This window comes from Sprattus sprattus (genome assembly GCF_963457725.1).
Source record: "Sprattus sprattus genome assembly, chromosome: 7".
Taxonomy (NCBI): Eukaryota; Metazoa; Chordata; class Actinopteri; order Clupeiformes; family Clupeidae; genus Sprattus; species Sprattus sprattus.
The window spans coordinates 13,314,180-13,328,472 of record NC_137926.1 but is presented as its reverse complement, the minus strand read 5'-3'; the positions used below and the strand labels follow the sequence as shown (position 1 = coordinate 13,328,472).

Here is a 14,293-nt window from a genome sequence, read left to right as displayed (position 1 = left end):
TGGGCCTATATAGGCTTGGAGGAGACTATAATATGCTTTGCAGAACAAGAGAAAATATCTAATGTGGAACAGAACATGAAGTAGACCTACAAATCCCTAGATAAAGCCCCTAAATAAAAACCATGATTATCACTCCTAATAATTAGTTCACTGGCAGGTTTTATTTTTTTTGCCTTAGTTACTCATTCACTGGCCCGAAAATGTAGTGCCTTTGCCTATGTCGTGGCAATATTTTATGAATATCTTTTTATAATTTGGTATTACCGGGAGCTAATTTGTAATAAACTGATTAATAATTTGGTTCCTCCATTCAGCACAGCGAAACAAATGATATAAATCCTTATATTGTCAGCAGGGATTAGTGAACTGTGATATTATAGGTGTGAATTAATCAGTCCTGGCCCTCTGATACAAATCCTGTTAATTTAGCTTGTGTTAGAGGGTGGTGGGATTTCTCCTCCAATTAAACCAGAGGAAACTGGTCAAGGCATCAAAGGTTCATCATCAGCATTATAACATGAAATCACATAGGTCTGTAGAGTCAGACAAGCATTGATCCCGAGAGATGCTGAGAAAAAGTTTTAAATGGTATTCAATGGAATTAATTTAGTAAAATCAGGGTTTACAATAAGGTGTTGTCTACTTTTTACAATTGACCTGTCGCTAAGCGCCGCCCTTAGAACGCAGATGAACCAATGACATTCCAGCCTGAACTGGACTCGGACATCGGCTCCGATAACTCCATTGAAAACAACAGGGAGGAGACATGTTACATTAATTTAATGATCGATTGATGTTGCTTATGAAAAAAAAAAAAAACATGGTCAAACGATGTGCTTGGGGTACATGTAACACCGACAGTAGGTATCCCGATAGGCTGCAGAATGGGGTATATTTCATCCCTTTCCCCAAGCCACAACGGGACAAAAACAAGTGTGTAATTGTGGTAATGTAGTTTCAACATAAATGGCCAAACGATGTGCATGGGATAGATACAACACTGATACGAGTTACCGTGAGAAGATAGGCAATGGGGTATATTGTAGCCTATCTCATTTCCTAAACGAAAACAAGACCGGTCCAAAATATCTCCGGTGGATTAAGCTGTGTGACAGACCGCACAGTGAACGCTACGTTCATTAGCTTTCTGCCATACTCTTGTTAGAATTTCCCATTGCTAAAGCAATCAACTACGCCTACATGATAAAGGGCATAGGCCTACTCATTATTCACAGTACCTGCTTACTTTCACCACTGATGTTATGCTAGGCTTAGGCAAGTTATCTCTGGTTCAAATTAGCTAACGTTAATGATTCAATAGCTGCGCTAGCGTAACTTTGTCAGTTATGGGACAGTTTATTAAACAAACGATAGGTTTAATAATGGATTAACATGGCAACGTGAACGAAACACACGCATGCCGGTAATTAAAAAGGTTACATTAACAAGCTAAACAGTTAGGACCATAGCCTATGGTTTGGACACTGTCCTGTCAGGGGCAGGTTCCTGCTAGTTAGTAGGCCTAAACGTAGGTGTACATCTCGGTGCCTTCCAGATTAGTTAAATTAACTGACTGTGAATTCATTGTATCTTTCCCATGCGGTGCATGAACAATACTGGTATTGGATGTATTTATCTGCAATCGCGATGACCGTGAGTTAGGCTTCTCCCTCTTGCATTGAGCTCTGTAAATTCTCGCCTCAAATTTAAGCTTGTTATCCACCATATCGAGTTTTAAATTGTATACATATCCCTCCATTGCATAATTAAGTCCCTTTTGAAGGCTTCTAGGCAAAATCAGGTCCGTTTGTCTCCAAAAGTTGTCTAGAGCCTCTTGGGATATAGTTTTGTCACTGATAGCTGCCATTGTAAACTCTAGTCAGCTCTGATAAAGTGTCCGATTTAGCAGCTGTCACAATGGGGGGCGGGGCTTAGCGATAGGTCAATTCCGATGTCAGATTGCTGTAGAAAACAAGTAAGTGGTCTCTCTCTCCCTGATTTAGGTATGGTTTGCTTATGTTCATCATTTTTATTTTCTCTCGCTCTCTTTCTCTCTCCTTGCTGTAGGTTCCATCGGTGACCTGGACACAGGTGATGAGAATCCACCCGACGATGTCAGCCTATCAGGCGATGAGGGCGGAGCCTCGGACCTGGAGGACTCAGCAGAGTTGGATGGCTGCAGCCCCCCGTCCCTCACCCCACTCTGCAGTGAAGGTGAGACCCACACAGCCACCCTTAACAGCTAGGTGGCGCTACCCCAAAGCACGTACCCTTATTGTATTTACCCTCCATAGTATGAACAGAGATCTTCGAATCCTAAGCTGCCTCACCTGAATGGGCTGCACTGACTTGGCAAAGGTGCCTTAAAGGATTGAATGAATGAGTTTTGGACCCTTGCCAAAGTGTTGGCACGATCCAAGAAGGGCAGGCCTGTGTGTGTGTGTGTGTGTGTGTGTGTGTGTGTAGGGGGGGGGGGGGGTGCCAGTTCAGTGATGCCTAGCCAGATCCCTAGCTTACAGTGGAGGGTAGAGGAATTCTTTAAGGCGACTAAGGCGTAGACATCCTGTCTTAATAGGCATTACGCTGTGCCATAGCTATAGGACAGACAGGTTCCCGCCAGACTTCTTCAGCCTTGTCCCAAACATCCCATGTTTAGACAGTCAGATGGAGTTAATGTCTTCACAGTCAAAGTCACTATTCTCAATTAAAATTTACTATGAATACTTTGCAGTGAAACTCTAGTACATTTGTTTTTGAAGATTTTTTTGAAAACTTATAGAGTAAACGACATTACAGTCATTACTACAATAATGCATCCTACAGTAAGTGCTATGTATTCAGTAGTAAATAATACTAGACCACTTGCTGTAGACATATAGATAGTGAATATTTGTACAGTTTGTTTTGGTGGGGTGATAAAGGCGATAAAGTAATTCAAACTGACTGGTGTTCACTCTTCCATGATATGCAAATGTATCTGTGGTCTTGCAAGGGTATTGCAACATATAAGGGTGTTCACTAAAAAAATGTTTTCTTTACACTTGAAAAACTACATAGATGACTATCAGGGATCACACATTCAATATTTGGGTATAGTTAACAAAACAAAATGTGGCTGTTTGTGTGTGTGTGTGAGAGAAAGAGAGAGGAGATTTAGTTGAGTCTTTTGGATACTTGAAAAATGAAAAAAGGCCTCCTATTGTAGAGATCACAGAAATACAAGTCCAGATGGCAAATACTGACAATAAATGTGCTAGCTACAGGTCACTGTGACCTTCTAAATTGCTATAAGCAAGTGCAGATAGTGCTAATGAATTGTTCAGGCAAAAGCCTTGGGTTACTCTGAAGCTATGGTTCACTATACTTCACTGCTCCATTTCTGTCTTGAAACCTGCAATGCGGGGGTTTGGTCTTTTTTACCGTTAGTTATTTAAGATTCCTGTTTTTCTTCTTAATCTGGAAAATTCCTGTTCTTGTGAAATTTGGGGCCAGAGTGATAAGCGTCTGTTCGTTGGCTCTGCTTGATAAACGCATGGAAATTCTGTCAGGTGCTAATCGGGACTAGATTAGAGATTATCCCTGTGTGTGTGTGTGTGTGTGTGTGTGCGTCTGTGCATGCACAAGAGAGCGTGAGAATGATTAGTTGTATCTGTGTGGGTGGAAGAATTGAGAATTGTTGTGTGTCTGTACAGGGTTATCTAACAGCAATTGTCACACCAACGTGTACAGTTCTTCAGAATTTCCTTGAATTTGTGCGTATATTTTGCATGTGTGTGTGTGTGTGTGTGTGTGTGTGTGTGTGTGTGTGTGTGTGTGTGTGTGTGTGTGTGTAGCCATACTCCCACATTTGATCTTCCCTTTTGTTTCCTCCTCTCATAATTCAGAGAGAGAGAGAGAGAGAGAGAGAACAAGAGACAAAGAGAAAGAGAAAGAGAGAGAGAGGGAAAGAGAGAGTGAGTAAAAGAGAGCAAGAGAGAGAGAGAGAGATAGAAAGCAATTAAAGAAAGAGAAAGAGAAAGAGAGTGAGAGAGTGAAAGACAGAGTGTGAAAAAGAGAAAAGAGGGAGATAGGAAGAAAGAAAAATAGAGAGAAAAAAGGGACACGTCACTGTGTTGTTGGGCTCCCCCTGGGTTCCTGCGTTGCCTGGCACGGCCATTATCAGACCTCTGTAAATCAAGTGTGTTTGACGAACCTGCTCTTTCAACCTGCGATCAATACCAGGTCTTTATCAGGCCAGCACCGGCTAATAAAGGCAAGGTCCCTTATCCACCATCTGGGAGAGAAAGACACAAGCGATAACCACCTGATAACCATGAGAGAGAGTGGAGAGGGAGGGGAGGGGAGAAAGGGAGAGAGAGAGAGAAAGAGGGAGGGAGGGAGAGCAAGAGAGAGAGAGAGAGAGAGAGAGAGAGAGAGTGAGAAACACACCAAATACAATTCCTCAAATTGCAGCCCCATCTGTGAAAGGGCTCATTTTTCTGGTTTTGTTTTGTCATGGACCATCCAGGTTCGCGTGTCCCTCGGCTTCCATGTGGGTCATGTTGGATGTTCGTGTTGGGATTCTGGGTGTGATGACATCACTTCCTGTGTATTGGTGTGCCGGGCCGTGTGATGTGTGATGTGTACTGCAGCTGAAGTCCTGCTCCACATCAGCAGAGCACTGATAAAGAGCAGCTCACAGCACATTTAATCATATGATGGTTCAGGGGAAAGTTGTGTGTGTGTGTGTGTGTGTGTGTGTGTGTGTGTGTGTGTGTGTGTGTGTGTGTGTGTGTGTGTGTGTGTGTGTGTGTGTGTGCGGGGGGTGGGGTGGGGGCTTTTAGTCAGTGTGATTCCCTTCAGCGGAGGTCTCAGTGGTCATTATAACTCTGGATGAATGGTAGCGAATCTGAACTGAATGACCAGCCAGACAAAATCTCTCTCTCTTTTTCTTTTTACTTTTTCTTTCTCTTTCTCTCCTCCTCTCTCTCTTTCCCTCTTTCCTCATCTCATTCTGCTCAGGGAGAGGAAGCGAGCAGGACAGGGGAGAGGAGATGTGAGGGGAGGAGAAAGGAATTGTTGAGCAGTTGGGATGAAAACCGGAAAAAAGAAAAGAAAAAAAAAACACAGAAAAAATAGTTTGAGGTGAAAAGCGATCTTTGAGAGGCAGCTTGGTGTTGGAGTTCAGGTGGTTGGGTGACTTTGCCCTCCAGCTGTGACTGGGGAAGTTAGGCTTATCAGATGTAGGGAGGTAGCAGAGGCCTCATTTGGGTTGTGGGTGTGTGTATGTGTGTGCATACTTACAACTGGATATGTGTGTATGTGTTATAGTACATTTTGTGTGTAAATGTTAGTGTGTGTGTCTGTTCGTGTGTTTATGTGTTTGTTTGTACACATGTTAGTTACTGTGAGTGTGTTAGGGCCGGGTGCAGGGGGAGGGATGGTGGCAGAAAAGCCCCTGTCGACTCCTCCTGATACCTCCCAGTCTCTGCTCCGATGATATGGCAGATAATATTGATAATATTAAATGCAATAACTGTGGCTGCAGCTCCTCTCCCAAAGTCTGAGCGCTGCAGGATAAAATCAATGTGCCATTCAATGTGATTTATAGCTGAAAATAATGGCACTGTTTAGACTGGGAGGGAGGCAGGGCCTGTGTGTGTGGGTGTGAGTGTGTGTGTGTGTGTGTGTGTTAGGCAGTGTTTGGTTGGACATGGAGTGTGTTTGTGTGTGTGTGTGTGTGTGTGTGTGTGTGTGTGTTTGATAGGAACTGAGATATGAGAAAGTTGAATGTAACATCTGACCGCATGTGCATGGCATGAGAGACGAAAGTGTAAAGTGGTGAGTGTATGTAAGGTTTGAGCAAGTTGGACAGTGTGTGTGTGTGTGTGTGTGTGTGTGTGTGTGTGTGTGTGTGTGTGTGTGTGTGTGTGTGTGTGTGTGTGTGTGTGTGTGTAAAAAGCATGAGGGAGTGGAGTGATTTATTTGCTGATGCTGATCTAATCTACGACTGTTACATTAATAACGGCAAACTGGGGCCCTGCGCGTCACATGGGTGGACATTTATGGCTGGTATCGATCGAGAGCTATCGCTGTTTATTGGCGCGGGAATGCAAGGGTAAACATGCCCTTTGTGCACATAGATGAGGTGTTATCGGGGGCTGGGGGGATGCTGTTTGGGAGGGGGGGTTAAATGGAGGGTTCAGATTGGTGGGAGAGAGGTGAGACCTACAACAGACCCCCAACCCCCCCCCACCATGGAGCCCAATACAGACGCACACATGCATACTCACAGATGGTATCAGGTCTCTCTGGCTTGGCACACACAGAAAGTCGTTATGAGCCACACAGAGAAGGGAGATAGAGACCTGTAATCATTGCCCTCATCTCCTTTGATCATGGATTTGTGTGTGTGTGTGTGTGTGTGTGTGTGTGTGTGTTTGACTAATCACCATCATCAATGACAGATATATTGATGGCAGTGATTAGAGGGGATAGGCGTGTTCTAGACTTTGATGAGTGGAAGATTTTGCCCTCCTGAAAGAAAGAGGTGAATGCACACACTTACACACTCACACCTACACACACACACACACACACACCTTCACACACACACACCACCCATCCTATGTGTCCTAGTGGCACTTGGTATATCCGAAGGTTCTGTGTGTGTGTGTGTGTGTGTGTGTGTGTGTGTGTGTGTGTGTGTGTGTGTGTGTGTGTGTGTGTGTGTGTGTGTGTGTGTGTGTGTGTGTGTGTGTGTGTGTGTGTGTGTGTGTGTGTGTGTGTGTGTGTGTGTGTGTGTGCGCACGCGCGCGTGTGTGTGGTGAGAGAGAGAGAGAGAGAGAGAGAGAGAGAGAGAGAGAGAGAGAGAGTGTGTGTGTTTGTGTGTGGATTCGGTAAGGTGTCGTGTTTCAGACATAGAGGGCAATTTCATCTCTCTGGGGGCTTTGATCAACAGACAGAAACCACCAGTAAAGACGGTAATGTCTGAGCATGCACACACACACACACACACACACACACACACACACACACACACAAATCCCTCTCCCTCTCTCTCTCTCACTCCCACTCTCAGTTCGATTCTGTTCAATTCAAATGAGCGTTGACACTTTGTGTTACCAAAGTATTTCTAATTATACAGATAGTTGGTATATATAAGTCTCTCTTTCTCTCCTTTCTCAGACTCTCATACACACACTCTCATACACACACACACATGCATACACACACACACATGCATACACACACACACACACACACACACACACACACACACACAGATAACACTCAGAAATCCACCGTCCTTAAAGAATAACTTTCCAATTCAGCACATAATCTGTGGTTGAATGCTCTAACCAGTCCATCATGTCACTGTGCTCTTCGCTCCTCTTCGTCAAGCAGAGCCCAGGACGCACGACTCTCTCATGGGGCCCGATGAAGAGGAGGAGGAGGAAGAAGAAGAGAGAGGTCCGACACAGAGCACTGAGGAAGAGGAGGAGATGGAGGCCGAAGGAGACGGAGAGCTACACTGGTTAGGCCCAGGTCAGTCTCGCCTCGGGTGTTTTATGTCTGTCCAATCTGTCTGGCACAGTATCTCACTTTGCTGGTGTATCCGGTACTCTGGAACCATTAGCTTTCATTCCAGCGCAGTTTATGATTTTATTACCAGCTTGCGTTCTATTTATCACTTCACAAGGTTGCATTAAGAGGGTTTCTCACTTTCTTCTTGTGAGTAATAACTGAAAACATTATTGTTTTTATTTGTCTGTTGTGCTTTGGCTAGAAATCTCAGATACTCTAACTTATGCTTGTAGTGAGCAACATTTTTTCTGCAACCAAAAGCTACAGGGCGTGCCTAGTGAAAAAGGAAAAAGGATAGGGGACCATTTATATCCAAACTGCTGTGTGTAACATTATGCAATCACTGCTGCATCTGCACTGGCGAAGCACACACACTCACACAATAGGGTTAATGCGTGTACGTTTTATAGTATGACCGGAAGAAGCTGATTGCTGCACTTTTTTCAAGGAGGTAGCTCTGCTTGTCTTCAAGGCCTCAAACAAACAAACATGCCAAAATGGTTTTAGGTGACAGTCCTGTGTGCTCTGCCAAAATCTGGATGTGAAATAATGAATGTTCCCAAATCCTCTCAGGTTTAGGTGAGCACATGTAGAAAAGAGAATGCTAGTCTTCAGCTTTGTGCACCTTTACTGAGGCTAGATGTGTGTAAATGAAATTAAAATGCCTGTCTGGTGATAACATAACGCAAATCCGCAGATGTAGCCGTCAAGCGGTACACAATGGGAAGAGTTAGTGGGGCTTGATGTGATTAATACTGTACTTCCTACATTTCCTCCACTTGAAGATCATAAACGGGTCCCTTTCATGCCATTGTTGCCTGGTGCCTCAAATACGTCTGACTGGCATTTGTGTCATTTACACCATCTTCACAATAATGTGGTCTTTAAATTTACGAATCTTACTTCTACGTTTTTTTTTCTTTTGATGGCAAGGTATTATTATTATTATTATTATTATTATTATTAAGCTTTTAAGTTCCAAGAGGTTCATTAACAAAAGCTTAGTAATAACAGAATATGGTAAAACATAAAAAATGGTGGTTACTTGACAAGAAAGCCGAGTCGGCTAGGTGAACTGGGGGAGACATTGGATGTATATTGGGCTATTTAACAGTGGTAAAGAAAACTAATTAAAAATGTTCCCCCTTGAAATCTTTTGTCTTTATCATCAGGTTTAAAAAAAAAAAAACTAAAGTTCAACCCCTCTCCCTCAGCTCTACTAGCCAATCATATCTTGTGTAATAAATATTTAAAACACGATAAGAACTAATTTATCATGACATGCCAGGCCCAGAGACCCCCTAAACATCTATCTTACTCCCAGCTGACATGGGAATGACACCGCCGACACGGGTGTGTGTTGTGTGTGTGTGTTGTGTTGACTTTCGTGATGTGTGTTAAACAGTCTGTACTGTCTGTGTCCCATGCATTTGCAGTCGATATGTGTTGTGTTGGGCGCGTTACACATGAAAAGAATAGTTGTGTTAAGACATGTCACTAAAGCAGCAAATTATGGAGGTGGTACATTTTCAGAAGGCCAACAGACATCATGTAAATGGTGTGTGTTTATCTCTCTCTCTCTCTCTCTCTCTCTCTCGCTCTCTCTCCCCCCTTCCTTCTCTCTCTCTCTCTCTCTCTCTCTCTCTCTGTGGGTGTGTGTGTGTGTGTATTTGGTGTATTCAGGGTGTTTTGTCTGCAGATGATAAAAGCCTGGGGAATGGAAAGGAATAGAATCCTGCTAATAAAAATGAAATGTGTTATTTTTTTCCCCCTGAGTTATGCATTTTAAAGACGTTTTTAAAACATTATCTGGCATAAGAGTAGGTTAGGCAATGCAGAGAGATTACCATGTTTTGATCTTTTCGTATTTCTGATATTGCTGAGAGCTGTGTGTATCTATTTGTGTGTGTGTGTGTGTGTGTGTGTGTGTGTGTGTGTGTGTGCCTGTCTATTTTTGTTGTTGTCAGTTAGCAGTCTGTGTGTGTGTCTGTGTGTGTGTGTGTGTGTGTGTATGTGTGTTTTGTTGTATTTGTTGGTGAGCTGTATGTGTGTGTCCTTTGTTTTAATTCCTCTTGTGAGGATGTGTTCATTATCGTGCCGTCCCAGCCTGTCCGTTTTAACAGTAATTGGAGCGATATTAATTGCTGTGTGGTTGATGATGCTGATGGCAGTAGTGTGATGCTGGTTTGATAGGCCCCCTCACAAACTAACTGACGGGAGAGGGAGGAGGGATGGAGAGAGAGAGAGCGAGAGCAAGAGCGAGGGAGGGAGGGAGGGAGGGAGGGAGGGAAAAAGAGAGAGCGAGGGAGAGATAGCCCTTCTATCAGTGCTGGAGCAGCCGCTGTCTTTATCAGAGGCACGATTGGCAAAAGGGAAACTTTGACCGGTCTGAATTTTTCTCTTATCGTTAAGACCCCCCCCTCTCCTCTCCTCCTCTTCCTCTCCCTCTCTCCCTCCGTTCACTCACTCCCTCCACAAGTCTCTCCATCACTGCTACACCCCCTCCCCCCCACTCCCTGCCTTCCCAAACGCTCATGCAGACGTGCACCCCCCCCCAACCCCCACCCCACCCCCCCACCCGGTGTATCAGGAGTGGAGTCATGGTGGACGTGGTCTTGTTCATACACTCGTTTACCCTCTATCAGCGATTTCCCACAAGCCTTTGGGAGAGGAACATTTTTGCCTGGGTGGAAAAAAAGTGCCTTTTTTATCAGCGGCCATTTGCGTTCCTTTCACCCTCCTCACCACCAGCTAGGGAAGCATGAGCAGGGGTTCTCTTCCACTGCTTTTTCTCTTCACTTATAATCGGAGCTTCGAACAGTACTTGCAGAGTACTACAGCCTATGACATCACTTCCTGTTTGAGAGATGTCCAGTGTCCGGTCATAGCCTGGGGTTGAAAGCTGACAAGAGACGTGAGGTCTGTAGTACAGTGCACTTTCCTTTGGACTTTTTTAACATTTCATATCCACTATTTTATGGTTTTTCTAACTAAAACCCTACTTGTGTTTATTTATTTGACCTGACTGCAGTATTATTTATTATTATATCTTATAAACAAGTCTCCTCTGTCCACGGCCAAGTCTGCCTGACCTGTTAGTATCAAATCTTCAGTTTGTTAAATGAAGGCTTAGTAAAAACAAAATGAATGAATGAAGGAAAATACAAACACGACAGTTTATATTAGATTCATTTAAGGGATATCGATAGGTAATAGCGGCTTGTGTTCTGGCCATTGTAATTGAAGTCGGATCTTTATAGAGTGTTTTTATAAGGGTGGGGTTGGGACTTGTGTGTGTGTGTGTGTGTGTGTGTGTGTGTGTGTTTAGGGGCGAGGGGGGGGGGTGTTAGCTAAGGCTGAAGTGACAGGGATGGTTTGATATGGAGGAGCGGCTGTTTAATCTACACCGCGTCCCTCTGCATGATATGCAAAATAAATTATTAAGGGGGTGGGGTGTAGAGAGAATTATCTTTAGAATGACCTTGCTGGCTGGAGGGTTTGATATTTTTCCTCACTGCTTAAAATTCTTGATATGCAAATGACCGTCACAGTAATCCCTTTACCGTGCGTCTCTCGGCCAGGCGCTCCTGCCTGCCTTCTCCTCCAGAGTCTCTCTCTCTCTCTTTGGCACACACACCAGACCCCCGCCCCGCTCAGTGCCACCCTCGCCCTCCTGCCCGTCACCCGAATGTAGGCCCCTGAAACTGCAGCTAGCAGAGCGAGCGACATTCCCATCACACAACCACTCCTTCTCCCCCACACTTCCTTATCCGCTACCATTATTCAAATGAGCCCAGTAAAACACCATAACGGCACGGATGGCAATAATAATTATTATTTACCCTACACTGTGCCGTTTTTTATCATATTTAATTATAGAGGATGGAGAGGGGTAAAGCGGTACACGCATATTATCTGTGGCATTTAAATGATGATAATTTATTTTTTGGGGGGGGTGGGGGGATGCAGTTGGGGATTGGGCGGGGGCAGTCTATGGTGCTGGTGTGATTGAGCCGGGCAGAAGGCTGAAGCATCTGACGTTTCGTTCTTTCTTTCTTTTTTTCCCCCCTTTTTTTTTACCTCGTCAGCAGAGTCCTGAGCAAATCTGCCTGTACCTGCTGAAGAGACCTGCACGGTGGCAAATTAAAAAACCTATCAGCAGCAGCCAGAGGTCTGGTCTGAGCGCAGCTTACTTTAAGAGACCCAGCAATGAGGCGTGGGGTGCTGTGGAAGGGGTGGGAGGGGTGGGGGTCAGAGTGTGGGGAATAAAGATGATGAGGAAGTGGGCAGTATTCTCAAATCTGTGTGTCCGGGTAGGTGCTGCATAATAGAGTTCTTAGTGTGTGTGTGTGTGTGTGTGTGTGTGTGTGTGTGTGTGTGGGGGGGGGGGGGGGGTGTTTCGTTATAATAGCCAGGGCAGGGGCAATAATCATTTGCATATTTTTACTCTGGAAAAATACTAAACAGCTTAACAGTTGCTTTTTGCATTGCTCATTAGTCACAGATTCACCCTTGTCTTGTTTAAGCATTCCAGGTGTCATCAGAAGAATATTTTGTAAAATGAGTTTCAAAGTGTGCCGTTGACGTGCTTTGCTTTTAGTAAATATTTGGGGGCATGTAATGGCTTCTAACGGCGCACGTGGTTTCTATTCAGCAGGAGACAAAGGGCAGCGGCAGAGCCTGAAGCTTTTATCTGCATGCGTCTAAAACACACACACACACACATACACTCACTCAAACACACACACACACACACACACGAGTAGAGTGTGCTGAAGTGTCACTCAGTCTAATTTTACTCCCCATTGTTTCCTGTGCAATGAAATAGCTTCAGATCACTTTACAAAACGGATAATGCGTATAATTACATGCCAATGCATTTCCACTTCGCTAAAAGTCAGACATTTAACTTTGCGGCGGCGAAGACAGAATGTAGATTTGCTTTCAGAAATTATGATATTGAAATTATTTTGTCAGCTCTGGCTGAAATATTAAAATCAATTTTACTAAATAACATGCCCCTGAAAATGTCTCTTTGTGTGTGTGTCTGTGTCTTCATATCCCATTCATACACAACTACCTTATTCCTACCATATTTTCTGTGTTGTAACAAATTCTCTATTTTTCTCCTTAAAATACCCCTTATAGACAGGGCATTACTGCCTGGTTGGCTTGAGTTTGATTTGTGGCATTTCTAATATGACCTTAAGGGTGCTGATGGATTATTGGTTTGTCTGGACAGTGTAAAGGTCGGTGAACAACTTATGACTTTCTTGATCAGTCCTAACTTTTCGAAATAAATCATTGGGGTGTTTCCTTTAAGAATTTAGTTTTGATGACATTCAACAGTCGTGTTGAGAACTCAAACCGTTTCAGACATCTTTAAACGTTTAACACACAGCCACTGTAAAGCAGGATGTGCAATTGTCTGAGTATTTCTCCGAGTCAGCTAAGGTACCAGGAACTGAGACAAGCTATATTATGATGGGGCCGGCCATCCACGATCTACATTATGCAGAAACTAGAACCTGCAGTGGTTATTTTCAGAGAGAAAAAAAAACATGAACACTCACACTTTCTTTTTTGAGTTGAGATCTTTTCAAACGTAATTTTCCCCCCTAAATCAGAACCTCCAAGTCTACTTCATTTACAGAATTGGACAACAGGAGGAGTTGATACTGTACCAGTGTATTTGTACACGTCAACATGGATCAACAATTTAGCTGTTAAACAATCCATGGCAACAGTCAGTCTGAGTCGGGTTGGCACATGTACATTGAGGAGTCAATTTCCAAAACAATCATAAAAAAAAACCTAAATAAAATTCATTCAGAAACCATTCTGAAAACTCAAGTGCAATTTTCAAAATAGTGAAAGCATTTCTCTCAGTGAGAATATTACACACATACATCAAAATAACAAAGCAAGCCCAAACTGCTCAAGACACTGCAGTGCTAAATGTCTTTTTAAAATTGACAGTACTAATTTAAGAAGATTTATTAAGATAAAGTCAAAGGGAGAACAATATATTTGGAGTTTTCATGAAGGACATTTGTCTGTATGGATTTGTGAATGGTGCACATGTTTCTGTGTGTATGTGTGTTTTGTGACATATCCTCTGCACAGAAATGTGAAACAAAGTGTTTTAGCTACATCTATCCTCATTTAGCCATATTTATCATTATTATGTATTCAAGATGTAGTTTCCCTCTATCTTTAATAATCTTTTCTCTGGGGTTATCAGGGGGATGGCAGAGGGCTTCGTCACATGACCGTTAACTCCCCTTGTTTTTTACCTCAAACAGACAGTTTGAGAGGTCACTAGGACACGGGGGGCTACTTACCTCCCACCTAGGTCAATCAGGGAGACAGAGTATACTCCATGTCCTCTAGTTTTTGCTCTGCTTCATTATTATTATTATTATTATTATTCCTTCTTCTTCATCCTGCTTGTTTTCTCTGCTCAGAGGCCTAGGTGCTGTGTTTCTGCCCGTTACTGCTGTTATGTAGTCTCTGTGGATTTGTTTTCTCTCTCCCCCCCTCAATCTCTCTCTCTCTTTCTCCACTTCTCTCTGTCTCTCTCTCTCTCTGTCTCTCTGTGGATTTCTCTCTGTATGTGTGTGGGTTTCTGAGTTCATGCGCATATACGTGTGTGCAGCGTCTCGGAAGGAACTGGTGTCTGAGGTCAGACACCTGTCACCTCCTAGCTTATGCAACACGGTTTGAT

General features: G+C 43.6%; 1 protein-coding gene across 1 annotated transcript in view; it reads left to right on the top strand.

The window, feature by feature from the left end:
* Positions 1 to 14,293, top strand: part of zfpm1 (zinc finger protein, FOG family member 1) — a gene marked incomplete at both ends in the record, with an annotated part of 83,536 nt that overhangs the window by 38,302 nt on the left and 30,941 nt on the right. Inside the window, 2 exons of the mRNA XM_080841599.1 lie at positions 2,068 to 2,214; positions 7,384 to 7,527. Of these exons, the coding sequence (XP_080697725.1) occupies positions 2,068 to 2,214; positions 7,384 to 7,527 (291 nt within the window). The remainder of the gene's footprint in view (positions 1 to 2,067; positions 2,215 to 7,383; positions 7,528 to 14,293) is intronic.